The following is a 22,797-nucleotide window of genomic DNA, read 5'->3' on the forward strand; positions in this document are numbered from 1 at the left end:
TTCTTATAAAGCCGAATTGGTGTTCAGGAATCAAATGGTTTTCATTCTTTAACCCTTTCGCTCATAATTTTTTAAACTCACCCGAAAAATTTGAAATTTTGAATATTGGTCATTTAAATTTATTTAAGATTTATGTTAAGGGTTTGTTTTAAGTCGAAAAGTTTTTCCATTTTTGAAAAATTGCATGTCAACACATGTGGACACTGAGGTAACGCGGTAAAAAGATTGTGGGTTAGAGAAAAAATGAATACTGAAAACAATGATAATATTTATTCAATGACACATTATACATAATTTATGTACTGTGGTACTCCACAAAACAATAATTGTTAATTTAGGTCAAACATAAATGAACTTTGCATTTGAGACAAGATATACGAGGTTTTCCCTTCCGGATTTCTTGCAACGCGAAGTATCACACACTGTCCAATCTTACTTACCTTCAATGGTCGTACTTCAATGTTTTTTCTTTTAAGTGTTTTTGGTTCAGCATTATCGAAAACGGTCGTCCTCTTTTTTTTCAATTGTTTTTTCCATAGCTAAAAGAACTTCAACAATTTCTGCGCGAAAGTGCACCAAATCTAAGATTCTTTTCTCTTCTTTTCTTTCTTTTCTTTGGTATTTGCAAATTTGTTGCTTGCCTTCTATATTCTAACCAGTGATTCGTACGGGATAAATCTATATGTCAAGATTCGCAACTTCCATTTGCGTGACCTAATAAAGTTCCTGTACAGATCCCGACTTAGGGATACTAGAGATCAGAAGGTGGCAACACGTTGTCAGAAACCGAACAGAATGGCGACTAATAATAGAGCAGGCCAGGATCCACAGAGGATTGTCGAGCCAAAGATAATGATGATGATGATCATAAAAGTTCTGTACAATGTTAGTAAGAAATTGAATTTGTTAACACCTCCCATTGACAAATTGTAATCCTTTGTTACCTGTGGCCTATTTATTTCTATAAAGGTCGTGTTTGTTTTGTCCCATCGTTTACACTTGTCGATAGACCCAATTCCTATATAATTTGATGCCATTATTACAGATTTGTTATTGAACCACTTTGTCACGATTGCCCCATTGTTGCTGATTATTTCTTCTGCAGTACCACGTCCATGGCTTTTCATTCATTTATCAGCAGAGAAGCTAGGGCTACTGCATCTATTTTGCCGTGCAGTACAAATGACAAAGATATTTTTTTGACACAGAATTTGTAACAACCAATAACTAGAGAAGTAATTATCAAAATAGACTTTGCAATTATCCTTATCCATAGCTTTAAAACGACAGCTGCGCCTTGTCCAAAAACTGTCATTTGTGTTTATTAATCAGCGTTTATTGTTCCTTGTTGCATTGGTGTTTATTTTCTGTTTTAATATGGATTCTCTTTTTGGACGCAATTTTTTATTTCGTTCCAGCATTCTTCGACTTTATAATTGCATGTTAATGTTTTCCAATTTACTGGTCAGCCTGCTCTGGTATAATTTTGTATTTTTCGACGTCAGTAGGTCTATATTGTATTTCTCGATGTATGTAGGAGGTGTTTTACATAAAACCAGGTTTTGATCTGTTCCAGTGTTATCTGAGATTAGGGCTCTGAAATCGAGTAGATGTGATGGTGTGACAGCTCTGTTAGTGATAGTATATCATTGATTTTTGGCCTCTACTCTTGTAGAACGTATTGGTCTCTGTGTGGAAAGTACGTGTTGTAAATCCTCATCTCGTTTCTAACCGAGAGGTCAATCAGGAACTCTTCGTTCTCATCGATGGTATATTCGTTGAATTTTTGTTTCACTCCTGGCAGTGTGCCATTACCTATCCTAGCATTAAGGTCTACGAAAATGACTAGTTTTTAGTACTCATTAATTTTGTCGATGCTTTCTTGTGTCTTGTAGAATGTTTCCGTCTCTTCGAGTAGTTTAAAGATGTTTGCCTCTTGAGGAGTTTAAACACGCCAAGACTCTTTTTGTCTTGAGCTATTCTGAACAATTGTTCGACTCTCCATATCCCGGTCCTTTCTCTGACATTCTTCAATTACGAGGCTTGTTTTCTACCAATTCACCTGCGGCAAATTGGTTTGATTAAGTTTTAGTGATACCTGTAGAATTGTGTCGTTTACGTATTCTATTTGTTCAATACTGTTTATGTATTTCTCGTGTAACACCCACGCCTGAGTGTGCTTTAAACCAAAACTCTTTCGTGTTTGGGTTTACCATTATATTAGAATATATTGTGCGTAGCTAGTTGTTCCTTGGCCTTTCTTTTTGGTCTTTGATAAGTCACATATCTGTTCTATGTTTTCTCATTTCAATAACTATTTTCTGGTCTCTTCCATTCCAAGATATTATGTTCCAGTAGGTAAGTCTTGTTATGTTTAGTCTTTGTTTCTATTTTCGTTTGTCCTTGAATTATTCGTCATCAATTCAATCCGTCATGGTTCCGAGGCGGCATTAGCAGTGTGTAATTATTAAAATTTAAGCTTGATTTCAATGTATTGTTAACTTTTGTTTGTATTGTTTTCCTGTCAAATTTCGTTGTATTTTTTGTCTATCATTTGATCGTCTTAGCATATGAAGAGCACATTGCAAGAAGGGGGAATGTCAATCAAGTACAATTGGGAGAAAACTGGTTTTAAAGGTTTAAAGCACCACATTTTAATAAACTGTTTCTTTTGGCAACTCTCATGTATATTTTTTTGATTGTTAGATTGTTTTTAAAAGATTACATATAATTTTTATTTATTTTTGGCATTATTTATTTCTTAGCGAGCATTTTTGAAGTAGTGTAAAATTAAAAACTGATGTTATTGCAGTATTTATTCGTAAATAACTACTACTAAAACTATGTAACTAGTTAGACTATGCTTTTTTTTTTTTTTTTTGATTAGCGCCTTCTGGGACTGGTAAGTTTTAAAAATATTTCTTTGTTTTTGGTCTACAAAATGTTTTTAAATGCTGCAGATCTTTAAAATTAGCATCCGATATGGGTAAAAGTGCTAAAAGAAACATTTTTAATAATACTAGTAATGATACACTTATCGTTGTATAATTTTTGTGGCGACTCAAATTGGACTTTTGGACATACTTCAGTTAGGTGTTTGATTGGTTCACGAATCACAGAAGATTCCCAATGCCTATTGTACCTTGATCTATGTGCTACTATTTGGGGATGAGCCTCAGAAATTTTAAACTCTCTAATAGGTCTTAATGGACATTTTTTTTTTGTAATAACAACCCAGTCCCTAAACATTGGCTTGGTCCATATTCTAAAGATATTTTGAGTGACTTAATTTCTGTCAAGAATTTGTCACACTCGCTGCATGTATCACTGCATACATACCCGAAGGAAATGTTGAATTTTCTATTAAATATCCCTCTATAAAATTCTAATGAAACAATGGGATTTTGAAGAGCTTTGTACATTTCATACATTTTTTTAATATTCAGTTCTTTAGACAAGTATAATTCAATGCTTTTGTTTCTGCTGTAATGGCTTTCCCTACCCTTGAAAGATTTAATACGAGTAATCACACAATCAACTACTTCCTTCGGTTTTTGTTGAGCTTTTGGTTAATCCACGTTTGTCGTTTGGAGCAATCCCAAACATTTTCAAACTGGATTGAATAGTTTGTAGTTAGAGTCTTTTCCGTGATACCGTGAAGAGAGGGAAATACTAAATAACACACAACGGTTTCTTTTACATTCTTATCGGCAGTATTATCTAATTTTATATGAGTAAGATGCATCATTTAATTTAGCGACTTCTTCTGGTTTCCTGCATATTCTTTGAGCAACTGGTCGCACAGAAATAAGACCACCCAACCAGATAATAATTTTGCTCATTATAATTTTGTGAATTAAAATGATTGATTATAAAACGTCTATTCTCTTTTGTGCGTTCCTTATGTTTTTATCTAATGTGTACTCGTATACGTAGTCTATCGGATGTCTACCATTACTGTTTATTAAAATGCACTAGTGGGCCCATGGTCTAGAAGAGTGTAATCCCTGTCAAAAATTCTTTTTATAACATTAGTTCCTGGCTGTGTAAAAAAATGAAATCTTGGTATTAGTTACATTTTTTTTAGTTCTCTAGTTAGTTTATCCTCGTGTGGGATGCAGTAAAATTTCTTTTATTTCCTCAAACATTCATCATCCGTTAGTTAAAGACAACGTGTTGTATCCGGGTTGTACAAAGAATATATTTGACACAAAACTTGTTTTTAGCGCAATAATTTTATGTTTTTATGGTAATAACGGTTTTTCTAAAAACTAGTATTTGTTTATATTCCATTTTACAAGTCGTCATTAGCAAAGGTAATAAACCCACATGAATATCTCAGTAATTTTATAGAAATAAATTCTGTAGAAATATGAATATTACCAGTGTCCTACTGAATGTCTTAATGTTTATTGATTTTTGAAGAAGACAATTGTGTTGCTTTCAAAGACAGGAGCTTTCCTTTTTATTAATACACTTATCCAAGAAATTAACTCACCACTTCAATAAATCAATTTTATTTGTAAACAGGCAAAGAATAAGTAATAAAACTTCACCAGATTTATTCTACATTTTATTAGTAATTACAACAATTTGTCTTATCATCAGAAAATGTTGAAGTACAGGAGAAAAAAAAAAATAAAACGGAAAATTCTAAAAAAATAATAATATAAGAAAAGTAAACTAAAATATGAAAAAAGTCTTAATAACGAGTGTTTCCACTTCTACTACGTATAACAGCCTTACATCGTTGGCCCATACTTAAAATTAATTGCCGTATTTCACATTGGTCTAGTTCTCTCCAAATCTGGATCAGTCTTTCTCCCACTTCCTGTAAGTTGTTTGGTTGGATCGGTGTCGCTCTCAATCGCCTACCAAGGATATCCCAGAGATTTTGAATCGGATTTAAATCCGGACTATGTGCTGGCCATTCCATGGTGTTAATTTCTACCTCTTCTAGATAATTTCTGACGATCTGTGCAGCGTGAGGTCTGGCATTATGTTGCATTAGTAAGAAATTTTCACCGATATAAGGAGCGAATGGTACTACATGTTGCTCCAGGATCTCCATATGTACCTTTCAGCTGTAACAGTTCCATTTTGTATGACCACTAGGTCCGTACGTGCGGTCAAAGAAATACCATCCCACACCATAACGGATCACACACCAAAAAATGTGGTGTATGAGAAGTTACACTGAGCATATCGTTCGTTGGGTCGTCGCAACGCACGAACACGTCTGTCGTTATTGTACAAACAAAATCGGGATTCATTAGTAAATAGCACTCGTTCCCAGTCAGCCTCTAACCAATTAACGTGTTCTCTGGCAAAATGTAGTCTCCCCTTCGATACTCTGCAGTTAATAGAGGACCTCGGGCGGCAATCCTAGGTGTTAAGTTGTATTCCCTAAGTCGCTGGCGAACAGTTTCAGTACTAATTTGTATAGCATGCACGTTTCGAAGCTGAATTTGTAGACTTCGATGTGTTACAAAACGTTGTCGAAGAGCAGAAATTCTTAAAAATCTGTTTAACACCCGTAAGACGGATGTGTAAGACACATTAAACCGACGACCAATTCTTCGGTAACTCCAACCTTTTTCTGAAGTATCACTGCTTGGGCACATTCATCTCGGGTTAAATTACGTGATTGACGCTCCATAATAAACACAATTAACAATAATCAACAATTAAACAGTAGCCGAATAAAATTCGTGAACACTTGGAAATTAGTATATTTATAGAATTAGTACATTTTTTGCTTCTTTTTGTTTTGTTGCAAAAAAAACTGTAGCGATAAAACACAGTCAATAAATATAGAGTGTGCGAATATCATATACAAGGGGCTTGCAAAATATAACATTACAATGGAAATTTTTATTGACGCTAATAAATATTTTAATATTTCAAAGTGGTGCGTTAATTTTTTGGAGAAGTGTAGATTTATTAATGTATATTATTGAAGTACATAGGTACTTCTGTCTTTTAATATTAATTTTTTTAAATTTATTTCTGACAGTCTCATAGAAATGTAACTTATGGCCCGCGCTCCCAAAAAAACGTAATTTTTTTAATATCCATGGTTCATTGTAACCTTGTAGTTATTGCATAAATCTGTCATCGTGACATACTTCATTATCACATTGTTCTTTTTTTAATAGGACTGTTATGTATGGATCTGTTATGTTTAACCTTCTTCTGAGTTTCGTAGGTTCGCATTCATTTGCACTTTTTAAGATAATACCTACACGTTTCATTATCGCTTTAATAATTCTTTTGTATTTATAGCTCATGTTATTTTGCTTAAAAATTCCTGATTTTCACTTAACCCCACCTTAGCAAAAGCTCAAGTAAGATCAACGAAACATGTAAACATATATATTTCTTCATCTATTATCTACTAAAAAGTGAGCCGAATAGTTTTATATTCCTGAAGTGACTGAAGTCTCCTTTTCGCTCTGTTTTGTGTTTTATATATATTATAGGGGTACAGCTACTCTTCATTTATATAGTATGGCTCCAGAAATTTTAACGCATTCTTCCGATTTTTCAGTTTTTATCCTATCTCTTGGGCTTCCACTATTGTTATTTTAAGTTCGTTGTTATTGTCATTTGGCAGAACCTCAGTATTTAATGTTCTGTCTTCGGGAACATTGCAAACATTTTTTAAAGTAATTATTGATCAATTACTTCTTCATTGATGAACCACGGTTTTCTATTTCTATTGCCAATTAGTATCTAATGTTCTTAGCCTCTTGTGTTATGATGTATTTTGTATCATATTTCCTTCAATTTACTTCTATAAAGGTGTTGCTGACTTTTATCTAACTTCCTCATTTCTTAGCCTATTTATCAAGCTTATTTCAAGCATTATTCCGCTAATGTTTTTGTGAGGGTTATGGTTTCTGCCCCGTATCTGAGAACACATTCCTTTTTGAGTGGATTTGGACATTTGTTTTAAACACGTCTCTTATTTTTTCGAATGCAGCCCAATTTAAACTTACTCTCCTGAGTAGCTCACATATTTGGTTGTTTTGCGTTAATTTTATTTCGTGGCCTAAACACACATATCTTTACATAACTTCTATGGATTTCTCGATTTCTATTAACTCATTGAGGACTATCGTCAATTGGAGGATTGTCGTCGTCAATTTTTGTTTTCCCATAGTTTATCTTGCTTTAGTTGTTGTAGCACAACTCTGGCTTCTCCTAAGTCGTCTGTTATGAGAACAATGCTCTCGGCATATCGGAGATGATTTAGTTTATGCCCATCAATGTTAATACCCTTTGAGTCCCATTCTAATCGTTTAAATGCTTACTCAATTACTGTTAAAAATAATTTTGACGACAAAGTATCTCCCTGCCGCATCCCTCTGCCAATTTTTATCTTCTCAGTCATGCAGTGAATGTTGTTGATGGCAGTTGTTGTTGCATGCTCGTATATATTTCGAATAATATTCGTAAACCTTTTGATCTTTTTTCCATTTTGATAGTGCTTTTAAGATAGCTACTGTTTCCACTGTTTCAAATAATGCTTTGCGGAAATGAACAACAATAGAGTTTTAAATCACTGCAGATGGTCATTTGTTCCGTGAACTGACTGAAACCCTTTTCTTCTGTCTGGTATAAGTCGAGTTTTATTTCAATCTGTTTGCCACTATTCGAGTAAAGAGCTTGTATAGGCGATTTGGTAAGCTTATGATCCTCTAGTTTTGAAGATCTAATTTATCTCCTTTTTTATGAAGGAGTATTGTAACCGACTTTTTCCATTTACATATTTGGAATGTTTTCGTTATGTATGTTATATTATTAAAAAGTGTTTGGATTCATGATAGCAAAAGTGGACCTTCTAGTTTAAGTGTCTCAATGACTACACCATCTTTCCCAGGAGCTCTTTTATTTTTCAAATTTTTGAGAGCATGTTGAATTCAAACCTGAAATATGCTTAATACTGTGACTGCGCTTAATTAGTGAGGTTTCTGTAGTCCCGTAACGTAAACTGCAGCAACTAATGCAATGGGGTGCGGGGCGTCAAATCCCGAATTGTCGTAATTGTCGCCCCTCTTTTGAATTGGATAATTAGAATGATTCAAAGAAAAACAAGATATAAGCAACAATTTTTGAATATTTTATTTTATAAATAAATGATATACCAAAAGACCTGCGATTTAAAAAATAAAACATTGAACGCTGTACAATTTTGTAAAATCGAAAATTTTAAAAATAATTTTTAGCAAAATAATTTTTTTGTGTGGTTTATGTGTTTGTGTTGAGCAAATATCTTATTACTAAGTAGATTTATTGTTCTTACAAAGGGTAGCTTATTATAACCCAACGACCTGTGTACGGACGAGTGAGATTTTTTTTAAATAAAAATTTCTATCTCTAGTAGCTGGATTCGAACTCAAGACTTCTCGAGTTTTTATACTCTTTAAAACGTTTTAGTTTGTCGTATTAAATTTACTATTTTTAAAACTTCTTTTAATAATAATTATAGAACCGTTTTTAAAAAACACAGCACCTTTACAGAATTATAAACGTTTATTGTACAATATCTACCTCATAACAGTGATGTGCCAAGAGTTTAATAATTCCACGTGATACAATTTAAATATTTACCCAGAAAATCTCGCAGTCGCTAATGGTTTTCGTCGGTGTAAGTACTTGCCTACCTACGGACGAAATTTTGTTGGAGAAAATGGTGGCTGTGCAAAAAGTACCATCGAGTTTAAAGTTCGGGCAACTGTCAGAAATCATTCGAACTCCCTCGATTAGTGATTGCCTTTACGAAAAACCCAAAGATAATGTTTTATTTGTAACAACTGTTTCGCTGTCAAAGAAAAATGTAAGTATTTATTTTAAGTGTAATTGAGTCTTAATCACTTTGATTTTTGATTTGTAAATGGTTTGACATAAATTTTAATTTTTTTTATACAAATTTATTTACTTATATACTTAATAATTATTTATTTGTTCTATATTATTTTTATATATGAGATCTCATTTTAGCGAGAACTTAATTTGCATTATCACTACCACTCATTCTCTAAACTAATTATTGAAACAGGTTCTGTATTTTAAATGTCTTTTTGACAGTTAAATTACATCGGAGCTGTGTTGCGTTTCATCATCGGTGGAAAGAGAACACATCTCTCAATATTCGTTGATAATTTGTACAACGTTGATGATGTCTTCAGGATTTGTTTGAACAATTGGTACTTTATTCTGTTCTATCTGAATATCTAAAATTTATTTAAAAAAACATGATACTTCACTTTACTCAATAAGTTACGGACCTAGTTAATAAAAAAAATTTAAACAAAATTTGATCTTGTCTATCAAATAGTCCCCTTCTAGTGTCTTCTTACAACTAATTACAACGCTTCTTCCTAACAATTCGATGCTTGTTTTTGGCTTCATGGCGAGGAAACTCTCAGTTTCCTCGTCTCAATAACCTTCTTACCTTATCCAAATTGATTTCCTGGACTAAATCTGAAAAATACGGTGGGCGTGTAAGCAAATCGAAATGCAATTAATGTTCTTTTGTTATCGTTACAATAGACTTGGTGAAAAAGTATTCTTTCATTTATGGTAGCTTTTCCCAAATTTTTTCTTCAAACGCACCAATAAAGTTACATAATATGGCTATTTATTGGTAGGTCTTTGTTTTTCGAAGTAATTGATAAACATAATAAAAATATCTAGAAGAAGTACCTGATATACTAAATTTAAAAGTCATCAGAACAATTAAAAATAATAAAACATAAAAAGCCAGTGGTGCAGATGAAGTACATACAGAGATATTTAGATTAGTGAACGAAGAAGAAAACATCCCTATGTTAACGATAGTGTTCAATGAAATCTATAATTGGGATAGGATTTTTGGTTGAAATCCCAAAAAAACAGCAACGCTAACAATTGCGAACATTTTAGGTCAACCAGATTAATGAGCCATGTTCTCAAAATCATGCTTAAAATAATAATTCATTAAAGAATATATCGAAAATGTGAAATGGACTTATAGTCAAGGCGGGATCTGTTTTGAATTAGACATGTTCCATAGGAGTCTATTTTTTTCTGGAATCACTTCAGAATGTACCTTGTTTTAATAATCACGATATGCACCAGTCGCAAATCTTGTACTTAATTTTTTTGCTTCTTGCGCCCATATTTTCCACTTTAACTCGAGAAATATTGCTCGACTTTAATGTTTAATAAAAAATTTATTTAAAATCCTTTATAAAAGGTATATAATTAATATTTTAATTATAATTTATTTTAATTTATAAAGGATTTTAAATAATTTTTTTGTGATACATGGTATCCAGGAACTTAATTTCCTTGTGGATTTTAAAGTTTAAAAATAGCAATAATTGGGAAAAAAAGTGTAAAAAATAGAGTTTTTCCTTTAAAATTTTCGACTCCTTAAACATAACTTACATCCTTTATATTCCGCCCAGACAAACTTTATAATATGACTGAAACGTCTGTTAAATTTTGTTAGGATCGGTTTAATAGTTTTTGCAATCCAGGGTCCGAAAAAAATTGCATAAAGTTTTTTCCAATTATTTCATTTTCAAATAAAAATAAGATTTTCAAATTTAATAAATTAATAATTATTATAAATAAATAAATGCTAAATAAGTTAATTTAATATGTAAATTATTTTACAAAGTTAGAATTTTTCCCCGCATACTCTTTTCAAACAATTCTTAAATAATCTTTTTTGAAAACGATTTCCGGAGTGGAAATGAAAACGTTCAAATATTATTTAAAAATGTAATTTTCAATTACAATTCAAATTACAATTAATTGCGACTTAATCACATATAAACACAATATTTAATATAATTTATATTTGAATCACTTATTTGAGAAACCTCAAGTCACAAAACTAAAACTTTCGGAAAACAAGAAAAAACTGTGTGAGGAAAACACGAAGATTTCTACATGTTAAAAACTAACCTAATTCCATTTATACACTGTTTCTTGACTTTTTCGCTCCAATATTTTTTGAAAAAAAGACTGAGAATAAGCTCTATATCAATATCAACTCCATAAGTCAATCAAGCTCAAACTTGATTGACTTATGGGGAAACTAAACTTTAAAAGGAATTAAAATGAAACAAAATACACATTGTACTGTAATTTATATTAAAAAGTACAAAAAATATTATTACAACTCAAAAAAAAAAACGAAAAGTGTGATCTTTTTTCATCTTCTGCAAGTATATCGTTGTGGGCCAGTTGAACAATTCATTATAATAATCCTGGATATTTTCTAAATCAGGTATACATATAACTTTTTAAGTAATATTAGTGTATTTTTTTACTATTGTTAAGCCTGAAGGCGTGATTGGCTAATCCGTTAACTTAGGGTGTGCTACAACCATGTTTGAGTTTTCGTTAGGAGTGATGAAAATGCATGAATTTACTTATTTTTAGTTGAACCTTCTGATTCCTTGGAATACTTTTGTCACTTGATTCCGCGGATAACATGGTTTTTTTGTAGTACTCTGGCCCCCAACTTTTGTAATCAATGGACAGCGGGAGTGATGACGTAGATTTTGTTGACATCTGTCAGTTTCACTTTCCAAACAAACCTTGTTTAGTGTGGATAATTTGTATTTTTCGTTATTTTTTCATTTTTTTACAGAATCTTTCCGCTTTTTGCAATATCTAAGTATTGTAATAGTTACTACAACAATTTTACAAGGTTGTGTAAATAATAAAGCATGTTGTTTTATAAAAATAGCAATAAAATGCATGTATCAATAACGTAAGGTTAGAATGTCTTTAATTTAAACTTTTAAACTATATTTCATAGAAATAGAACACTGAATTATGATGGTATTATCGTAAAAATACTATACTTAAAAGAAAAAGCAGTAGAGGAAGCACAATGTTAACTTTATAGAAATTAAAAAGTCTTGAGATTGGGCATTTCAACTTTTGTTTGGAAAGTAATTGACAGTTGTGACGTCACACTCCTCCTGTCCATTACGTCTTCAGCGTTGACCAATACCACATTAAAGCGGTTATTTCTACATGAAGTTTTTATCAGCTGTCCATATTCTTCCATGGTGTATATACGGTCTATTTTTCTAATTTTTCTTTTAATCATCGCAAAATCCCTATCACAGGGTAGGAAGGAATTACCCCTAATAGGAAAATAATGATCACTAGTCTTAAAGTTTTCGAGCGAAATCAAAGCGGAAAAAACCTTAATACAGTGTGGTTTTTATTTTGCGCTCCACAACTGTGAGAGAAAACATGAAGATATTTCACTAACGGCATGTTCTCTCTAAAATACCTCATTAGAAATGAGCAAACTTCATTCGGTCTCTTCGTACCGTTACCCTCGTGATACAGGAAAAACGTTGCTATTCCTGTTTTATTATTGTTAAAACAAAAAACGTTCACTGTTACCTGGCGAAGATAGTGTAGTAAATAATCCGGTAAGGCACATTACTTGTTTATTTTTAAATAATCGGCACTGATGGCCAAGATAAAGTCGGAATTCTTATCTTTTTTTGTCACACCACCATGTTCTGTACTTCACCAGCTCTCCTCAAGTAACCTTCTCCCGGAAAACACGTCCTCCGCTTCTTTTCTGTCAATCAACCTCGTCTTCTTTTTCGTTATCATTGTCAGAAGGTTACGAATACACTAATTACTAGGTATGCAACCAGTTTAACAATTTTCAGAATATAATTATTTTCTATCTTAGGTTGGGGACTGAAAATTGCTACAATAGAAAACCTCTTGTACCGGAATTTGTGAAAGTTGAAGGTTCTGCATAAAATCTTTAGAAATAACCCCAACTTCCTCGTTGTACTCGGCAATTTCTTTAACAAATTTCAAATCATTTTCTAGGCGGCTGCAACTCTTTTTGCATTATCGTTCAAATGCGTACTATTTATTTTCATTGCAAGCTCCTCACACACACAACATGTGTCTACCTGAGGTCTTCCAAATGATAATTCAAAATCATTTTTTGTAGTCAGGTCCCTAAATCGTTCGAATATCTCATTTTTTTATTAAATTATCAAATTATCAACTTACTTGCAATCTTTGGAGGATGGAGAAGGAACTGCATGAACATTCTTTCTCTTCAAATTGATGTATCCGTTTCCTTTGACTCTAGCTCGTTTTATTATTTCATTTCTATATTCGTAGGGTTTTTTTTATTCTTTTCTCTTTCTGATTAGGTAAATTATTATCGTTATGATCACTGTTGCTTTCTCTCATTTTAAAATATTTTTGTCAAGATACTTGCATTCACAACACAAGATTGAACTTGACTGAAAATTATTGAAACTGACTGACTGACCGACTTATTGAGACTGAAACGCCTTTAGTCATGGACTAATGGTGTTTCTATCACCAAATCATACCGTTAGATGCTGTAGATAGGATACGAATGTACTGACTGAAGGTGTTTCTTTACAAAACTGTATTTACAGTCCATTTTAGTGAAAAAACGATTTTGGTAAGATTATGACTTGTAGGGTTTCTCAAATAAGGGATTCATTTCTCTTTCTGTTCTCTGTAGCACCTGTTGGTTTAACTCGGTCAACCCAGGACATTTGTAAAATTGTTTCTATACACCCATACATGAAAAATATAGTTTTTTAAGCATAGCTTTCTTATCGCGGGCTACGGACAGGTATGCAAAAAAATAAAAGCGACTGAAACGATAAAATGTAACGATCGCGCGTCCATACACTACATGGAGTAGTAAACGCAGTCCCATGAATGTTTCTTAATAAAATAGAACAAAATTAAATTAAATAAAATTAAAATTAAATAAAACTGAATCGAATCTAATCGAATTGAATAAAATAAAATAAATAGACGATAAGAAAGCTACGCCCCCCCTCCTCGGTCCGCCCAGAGTGTCACATCCTGTTGTTTGCTTAATTTTCAATGTAACAGTTTTTTTCCTTTTTATGAAAAACTTATCTCTCGTGTTCTATACGAAACATGATCTTTTGCTTGTGTTGAACATTATCGTTCATTAGGACGCCAAAATTACTTTATATAGCCTCTGAAGCAAGCATAAATATCTTGGTTCACATGCTGGCACAATATTATTTCACTTAGCTTTTATGTGTAATTTAGGAGATTACAACTAAATTGAGAATTTGGGTAAAAAACAGAACAAGGTAGATAAGAAAAGCCGATAAAATGTTAGTACATTTGTATCAAAATTACAATGCACAATTAATTTGAATAATACAGGCACTGCCGATATAAAAACTGAATTATGATAAATTAAAAAAATAATGAACAAAATAACACAAAATTAAAAATTAAATTAAAAAAAAATAAATTAAAAAACAACCACCAATGTAGTTCGAGAAATGATTATTGAAATAAGTACTTTCAATAGTGTAAAGTTTGTTCAACTGTATAACCAATAACCATGTATGTTATTAATTTATAGATATTAAATATATTTCGTAGAATCTTACTAATGAAGAAATTATTAAACTTAATTGCTTTTAATCATGCCAGTTATATATCGTAAAGGTATGCGACCATAAAATTTTTAATAAGCAGTTAGTCAGTGTTTACGGTTAATTTCAAGCTATTTGAAAATTGATATAAGCTGTATAATTTGACTTTGATAAATGGGTTTAAGGGCAAATGTCAAGTAAAATTTTGTTTTATTTATCCAAAGATAGAAAAAAAATAACAGTCTCTTATTTTTCTATGTAGAACAGTAGAATACTTAGTATGTAACAATAATTACACGATAAGACTAAGTTAAAACATTATAATGTAAAATTAACTTGCAAATGAATGACTACAGAAGGAAAACAATTATTTTATTATTAATACCCCGATTTAGCCATACGGCTCACACTCCCTCTAAGGGGAAAATTCACTCATCCCAGATATCTACGGTATCAAAAGGATTGAGCTCTAGTGGGACTCTTTCCGTTATCGAGCCCTAGGTGACTTGTTGCTTTTTTATGTTTTCTAGGAGGTTCTTCGAAATGACTCCAGTAGTAGAGAGAATAATAGGTATTGTCTGGGTACTTTCCATTCTCCACTGTCTTCATATTTCAATTTCCAGATCCCTGTATTTGGCGATTTTTTCGTTCTGTTTAACACGAAGATTATTGTTGTTGGGTATCGCCACATCAATTAATGTTGTTTGTCTCTTTAGTTTATTAACTAGTATGAGATCTGGTCTATTATGAGTCTATCCGGTCCCAGTATAGCTTGTAGTTGTCATTCTCAAGTATACTCTCAGGAACTATTGATAATATGGAAGATGGTTTGTTTGAAGAAGTCCCAGTTTGATAGCTATCTCTTGATGAAGGATCTTTCCTACTGAGTCGAGCCGTTCGCGTTCCTTATATTCAGTTGCAGCAAATGATGACAGCCCCCGGTAAGATGTTGAATGGTTTCCTGGGCTTGACATCTATATCGGCATTTGTCATTTTGGATCTGAGGGTCTTTGACAATATATTTCAGGTAATTTTTGGTTGGTACAACCTGATCCTGAATGGCCAATAGTGAACCTTCTGTTTCAGGGAACATCTTTCCTGATGTCAGCCAATAGTTCGACGCTGTATTGTCGACATGGTCTTGACTGACCTCATTGGGATTTCGCCCTTAGTAAGATGGTTTATGCGCATTTCTGGTTCCCTCAGTTTTATCGGTGTTGTATTATCTACTACACAAATCGCGCGATGTAGAGTAGATGTCTCAAGCTGCACCTAAAAATAAATTCTTAAATTAGTAATGGGTTTTTCTAGTTGCTCACTTATATCCATAAGTCCTCGTCCTCGTCCTCCTAAATACCGCAATAATGTCGTTCTTTCTACTACTACTACATTTTTTTTTCTCTATCCAATTTCTTGAACAAGCTGTTATGGTTAAGTAACTTTTTGAATCAGATGTTCTTTTATTGGTACCACAAAATGGTTACGATACTTTCATAGTAATCGTTTTCAACTTATTTTTTAGTTATTCCAACCTGGTTGCATATTACTAATGAAGATAAATAAATCAGGAATACGTTACAGTTACCATCCATATCTTAGTATTTACCTCTTTTCCGAATTCTGTTAAAATAGTTGGTATTCCGTATTTTAAATAATGTTCAAGTAAAATAAGTCGTTTGGTTTGCTAATAAATTATTAATTTCTGTACACACACTCACACACACAAATTATAAGTATAATTATAGCAACGATCAATAGGAAGTAGTGGAGACACCGACCATTGAAGACGTAAAAGAAGTAATAAAAAGCACGAAAAAGGTGCTGGTGGCAGTGACATCCTGGTAGAACTAATTAAGCATGGGGGCGTACATATAACACATATATTCAGAACGCTGGTCAAAATCTAGTAACGAGAGAAAATGCCGAAAGCACGGAGAGAAACAATAGTTTGTCCCATCTATAAAAAGAGAAATAAAGCAAAATGCTGAAACTATAGGGGTATTACTCTATACTAGCTACAAAGTAATCTCCCCGATCATAAGAAACAGACCGGACAGGTATTTAAATGAGCATGTTGGTGAATATCGGCGAGGATTTTAAAAAAGGTAGATCTATCATTGACCAATTTTTTGTGCTAAAAATGATCCAGAACAGTACGTACGAACAAGAATTAAACCTAAATCTCCTTTTTGTCGACTTACTCGACAAACTTACGATTCAGTGATAAGATGTCTGTACCGAGTTCTAAGAGTACTTTCAATTCAAGAAAAAATGATTAGGTTAGTAAAAATGACACTATTGAAAACTGACAATAAAGTAAGGTAGAAGGAAGTCTAACAGCAAATTTTCAAGCCAAAAAAGGATTAAAGCAAGGGAACCCATTGTCTACAGTACTTTTCAATCTTGTGCTGGAAGCAATAATGAGAGAAAGCGGAATACGTATGAAATTAATGATATGTGAACAGAAACCAGGTTCTGGCGTTTTCCGATGATTTAGTCCTCATAGAAAGAACAAAAATGGGATTACTGACACTGACATTATTCAAATTATTTGAGGAAAATTCGAAACATTATGGTAGTTATTAACGATCAGAAAACAAAGTAAATGCAAATGGGCAGAACGCTAACGAGGACACACAACTGAAGATTGTCACAAATACTGAGGATAATGAGTATAATTTCAAAAAAGTGCAGGAGTTTGAATAACTAGGGGTTACCCTGACAAATAAAGGGGAAGAAAACCAAGAAAAGGGAAGAACTGGCGGAGCGCTGCACAAATTATTAAAAGCAAAAAACATCTCAAAGGCGGCGAAGAGACTATAACGTATCAGTGATCCAACCCACAGTCCTTTATGGCAGCGACATCTTTGTTATGAACAAAAATCAGGAAAATATGCTTAATCTCTGGGAGAAGAGTGTTTTAAGAAAGGAAAATTTTCGGGGGAGTTAGAGATGGACAACACATTTGGAGGCGAACAAATGCGGAAATAAGAAGTTGTAACGGTGACCAGAAATTAACCGGATTGTTAGATCAAAAAGGCTTTGATGGTTGGGCAACGTGGCAAGAATGCAAGGTGGAACATGGGCAACGGACTCCATGCTACGATATGAAAAAAGAAAAGAGAGGACGGTCACCAAAGATCTGCGTCGAAGCGTGTAAGGAAGATAACATGCAACATTTTTTTGATGTTAACATGCGTCTCCTATTCTATTAAGCTGAGTGTGTATTTCTCTTCCTAGATATATGTAGCTGTGAATATTTTGGATGTTAATATCGTCGATAACTATGTTTGCGTTGTTTTGCATGTAGGTTCCACGGTAAAACTAGAGTTTTGGTTTTTGAGGAGTTTATCTCTAGTCCCATTCCGGCACTCCATTCCGACAAGACATTCATTAGATTCAGAGATTCATTAATAATATATTACACCTAGACGTTAAGGAGAATCTGAGACAGGAGGCATCCCTGAAGTACTCTTCGTAACAAAATTAAGTATTGTTCCTTTTATTACATCAAGGTAGGGAGCATGTTAGGAATATTTCCTAGTCATTTATTCTTGAACATTATCTTTGTAATCCACTTCATTTGAGGTGAATCTATTCTGCAGAATATGTAAGGGTGATTTCATTATTTTTAATTCAGTTACTATCAGGATTTTCTACTCGTCTACATGACGCCTCTCATGTTGACCCTGTTACTAGCCGACACTGGGAATTTACTATACTCACTTGAGATTGGACTAAGTTTTTGTTTTGGATTTTTAAAACCAGAATTTAAATTAATTTATATATTTAAATTTATACCGGTATAACTTATTGAATTTGAATTAAGCCTTATAAAATTATGTCTGAACATTCAATAAATATTGAGTAAATATTACTGCTTGCTATCTAGGAAAACAGAGTGACATTTGTCTCGCAAAAAATCAACATCTTAGCTTCGCATTACGTTATTATCATTTAAATATATAATCTTTCTGATAGAGGTACTTATATCTATTAACGTAACGGTTACTTTTACTATTTAATTAAATTTATAATGTTTAATATAATTAATAGGTCATTAACAACATGAATAGAAAATATGGGGAGGAATGTATAATTATAACCAATCTGACCTCGTAGGGATTTTATCAGATTGGGGTTCTGATATTCATGCATATCTGTCACCATGATTCCTGCTTTGACAAATCCTCAAGGCGTATGTAACATCTCAGCAAACGTTCAAAAGCTCTAGTAATCTATAAAACTCGATTATTCGGAAAGATCCCAAATAGATCCAAATATAGTTTAGTAAAAATATACCTTTAATATTATAGTATGAGCCTATAATTCAAGAAAGGGACCATTCCTTAAACGAATAGGCGTAGAAATTAGAGTGAGGGATAAGAAAATCAGCTACAGATAATGTTTAATAATATAATTAATATGTCATTAACTACATGAATGGAAAATATGGGGAAGAATGTATAATTATAACCAATCTGACCTCGTAGGGATTTTATCAGATTGGGATTCTGATATTCATGCATATCTGTCACCATGATTCCTGCTTTGACAAATCCTCAAGGCGTATGTAACATCTCAGCAAACGTTCAAAAGCTCTAGTAATCTATAAAACTCGATTATTCGGAAAGATCCCAAATAGATCCAAATATAGTTTAGTAAAAATATACCTTTAATATTATAGTATGAGCCTATAATTCAAGAAAGGGACCATTCCTTAAACGAATAGGCGTAGAAATTAGAGTGAGGGATAAGAAAATCAGCTACAGATTTTGCAAAAAAGTTAGGATAAAATACGAAAAAGGCAAAAATACAAAAATAAAAAATATACCAAAAGGACGAAACAGAACTTTGCAGTGTATTCAAAGAAAAAAAATGAGTGAATAATAATTAATTGTTTTACGTATCGAGCTATTCTCTGTGGATCTTTAAACCTCTTCGATGGAATTGCTTTCGATGGCGTGGATTCGATGGAAAACGGAATTTCAACAGTTATAATACTACTTTATTGAGGAATATATATGTGTACAGAACTTACGTCTTACGGTATTTTTTTATATGAAATACAGTTTGTCAAAATTAGAAATGAATTTTTGAACCTTCATTTATGTTGTCCTTTGAACTCGTTCGTAGACACTTCCTCTAGATGACTAATACGGATTAAGAATTTTGGTAGGGCAAACGTAGTGGTTAAGGTAATCAGCAGCATTCATTATATGAGACAAACATCCTTATGCATATGTTTTATGTATTTTTTTTAATTCCAAGAAAAGTTGGAAGAGTTTTGGAGGCAGACGGAGAAAAAAATGCTTAGGGTGCTGTTTCTATTACTATTCCACAAGTCAGGAAGACATTAATTAACACTTCCACAAATCTGCATACATTTTATATGTATTTTTTTACTAATTAGCTAAAACACAGTAAAGTTGAAGTGTTTTGAAAATATAAATGAAATGTATATCAATTTTATTAGAAAATTCTTAAATACAGTCGAAATTTTAAAAGGGAAAAAGGGAAAACGTATAAATATATTATTAAAAGAAGAAACAAATACTGTTTATTTAAATAACTTTGAAACAGCGGATATAATTGATTTGTGGTTAAGGATCACTTAAATAAATTTAAGGAAGATAGAAAACAGTTGATTGGAATGTGAATTTCCAAAAACGGCAATAAACAAGGACAAACTAGAAGAAACACTTTGAAATATTAAGATAGAAATAGCATATGAAATAACTCGGATTGAACCTGAAATGAGGAAATTCTTACACTCTGAGAGAAAGGGTTTTTGGAAATACAAGGAGAATCATGGAGAACTGAGAAACAAGAACAAGTTTTTGTTCAAAATTATCTCAGCTATATTTTTTATTTGAAACATTTTTTTGTGCGGCGTAAAGATTCTTGGTAAATCGTTTTTTTCCGTTTTTCAGCATCTACGAGGGAGGGTTTTAGAAGCAAGCCTTGGGATAAAAAACTTATTTGCATCTTTTTTCAATTCCCTAAATTGACATTTTCAGAAAAATTGTTCGTATGATTTTTAGAAGTCAAATCTTTGACAACTGGACTATATAATTTTATACGTTTATACTTTAATAAATACTTTATACGTATTACGTATACAGTGAGCACGTAAAAGTTGAAATAAATTCGTTAAACGCTTTATTTGGCCATTAGGTAAAAAAAGCTCAGACACTTCGATTTTATTTTTAGTCTCAACTCATATTTTTGATGACGTCATAACTGTTCGATTTATGACGTCATTATCTTTTTTTAATAGTAATACCTTATTTTAAGACTATTATCGAAAGGAACACATCTTTTTGTATAAAATTTTCCAGAAATTAACTTTTTATCTGTTTAAATCTTTTAGTAAATAAGAACATGTCTCATTAAGGCTAAACTGTACTAATTCGACTTCAAAATAATATTTAGCTATCAAATAATAACTGTGTTTTAAAAAAGTTATGGACATTATGACCCTTCAAACGAAACGCAACGCACAGAGATTTTAATGATAATATCTTATGGAGATAGGACCCATACACAAGCTGAGGTTTGTAGGTTATTTAACAATAAATATGTCGATAGACCTATTACACAATCGACGGTAAGCAAAGTCAAAGCAAAATTTAGAAAGTTTGGCCATATAGATAATAAATATACGAAAGGCCGTCCAAGCCTTACGCCAAATCGACAATTGGATGTAACATTATTAGTGCAAGAAAATCCTTCCAATGAAGAAGAATTTTGTGAATTAATGATGGATTGATGTAATGATGATCCGCAATTCGTACGGAAAAGTGTTTTCTTAGATGAGGCCACCTTCTCGTTAACAGGGACAATAAAAAGCAAAACTGTAGGTACTGGGCGCAAGAGAACCCTCACTGGGTGGTAGAAGCGCACACTCAGTATCCAAAGACAGTCAACGTGTGGGCGGGAATAGTAGGTAATAAAATTGTAAGACCATTTTTGACAAGTGGTAAGTATTTAGATTTACTTCAACAACAGCGAATAATTCCCGCACTTGCGACTCTATATCCAAATCATCAAAATCCTCAGCTACCGGACAATTCAAAGCGTTTAACGAATTTATTCCAAACTTTACGAGCTCACTGTATATAAATTTATACGTTTCCCCCATATATTGAATGAAATAAATCCGTTCTGAGAATTTACTCTACCTTACTTTTAAAATACTTATAGCTGCTACAACATCTGCTAGTGAATCATGAGTTCTACAGAAAAAAAATTAAATTAAATTAACATCAGTAGAGATGAAATTTATTGAGAGATATTACAGACAAAACATTGTGGGACATACATAAAAATGAAGATAATTAATTAATAATAACTGAGCAAGAGATATAACAAGAAATAAAACAACTTACATGGTTTGGATATATCGTAAGAATGAATGAAAATAAGTTACTGAAAAAAATCAACACGTTAGTTTTGTAATAATTGTTTCTCAAACAGATAACATACAATTTGTTTATCAGAAGCTTGCGGCTTAATTGTCATAGCAACATCGATACAAACAGTACTGATAACATGTAATAACCATAATATCAAAATTTTATGTGATCGGAGGACGGAATTTTAAATTGGTTACTTGAGTAACGACCACTCGGTAACGAACCGTTACATCTAAACACCTCTATACATCGTTAACGATTTAAAAAACACGATGTCTACAGTCGTACATATTGCTAAATAAAATTCTTATCAGTACCTTTATAAATATCGCTTACGAAGTATATTGACAATCAGCATTTTTTAAACACATTTAAGTACTTAATTCAGAGTAGGTACTACGCGAGGAACTTCACAAAGGTGTGGTGTAGTGAAATCCATAATGCCATGTACTAATTGCTATTGGTGTTGTAAAAGGTGATTAAGTATCGGTATTAAGTTTTGTGGTTTCTGTGATAGTACTAAAATTAAACATGAGTGAGGAAGTGACCGTTTCGTCGACAACTAGTGATAATGAAGAACAAAATAACAACCTGATATCGGTAAAAGGTGTTACAGTTACCGAATCATCGGATTATATAGAAGAAAACGGTGAAAATAGTGAATCGGATAACAAAAGTGAAAATGATAGATACGACGATGACCACAGCGTGATAGATTCTTTTATGCAATGTACAAACGAAGAGGTATGAGTCAGTATTTGATCTTATTTACTTATTGTGATAGATTAGGATTCAGATAAACAAGAGTGATCTTTTTATGATTTCATGATCTTATCTGACATTGAATCGAGTCGATAAGGCTGCAAAACATCTTAAATAAATAGTTAGTTGACTTAAAAATAACCTATTAATTTTAAATT

The 22,797-nt window shown here is 32.4% G+C and overlaps 1 protein-coding gene across 6 annotated transcripts in view; it reads left to right on the forward strand.

The window, feature by feature from the left end:
• The window catches only part of LOC140434899 (leucine-rich repeat flightless-interacting protein 2), a 134,432-nt gene that overhangs the window by 60,478 nt on the left and 51,157 nt on the right, over positions 1 to 22,797 (forward strand). The window contains exon 2 of one of the 6 annotated variants that reach the window (XM_072523515.1): positions 8,495 to 8,842. The exons of 2 other annotated variants lie outside the window; for them this stretch is intronic. In XM_072523515.1, the coding sequence (XP_072379616.1) occupies positions 8,639 to 8,842 (204 nt within the window). In that variant the 5' untranslated portion in view covers positions 8,495 to 8,638. Of the gene's footprint in view, positions 1 to 8,494; positions 8,843 to 22,194; positions 22,622 to 22,797 lie in introns of those variants that run through there. 3 more of the 6 variants (XM_072523516.1, XM_072523517.1, XM_072523514.1) reach the window with 3 other exon arrangements.

This window comes from Diabrotica undecimpunctata, chromosome 2, assembly GCF_040954645.1.
Source record: "Diabrotica undecimpunctata isolate CICGRU chromosome 2, icDiaUnde3, whole genome shotgun sequence".
NCBI classification, from domain to species: Eukaryota; Metazoa; Arthropoda; class Insecta; order Coleoptera; family Chrysomelidae; genus Diabrotica; species Diabrotica undecimpunctata.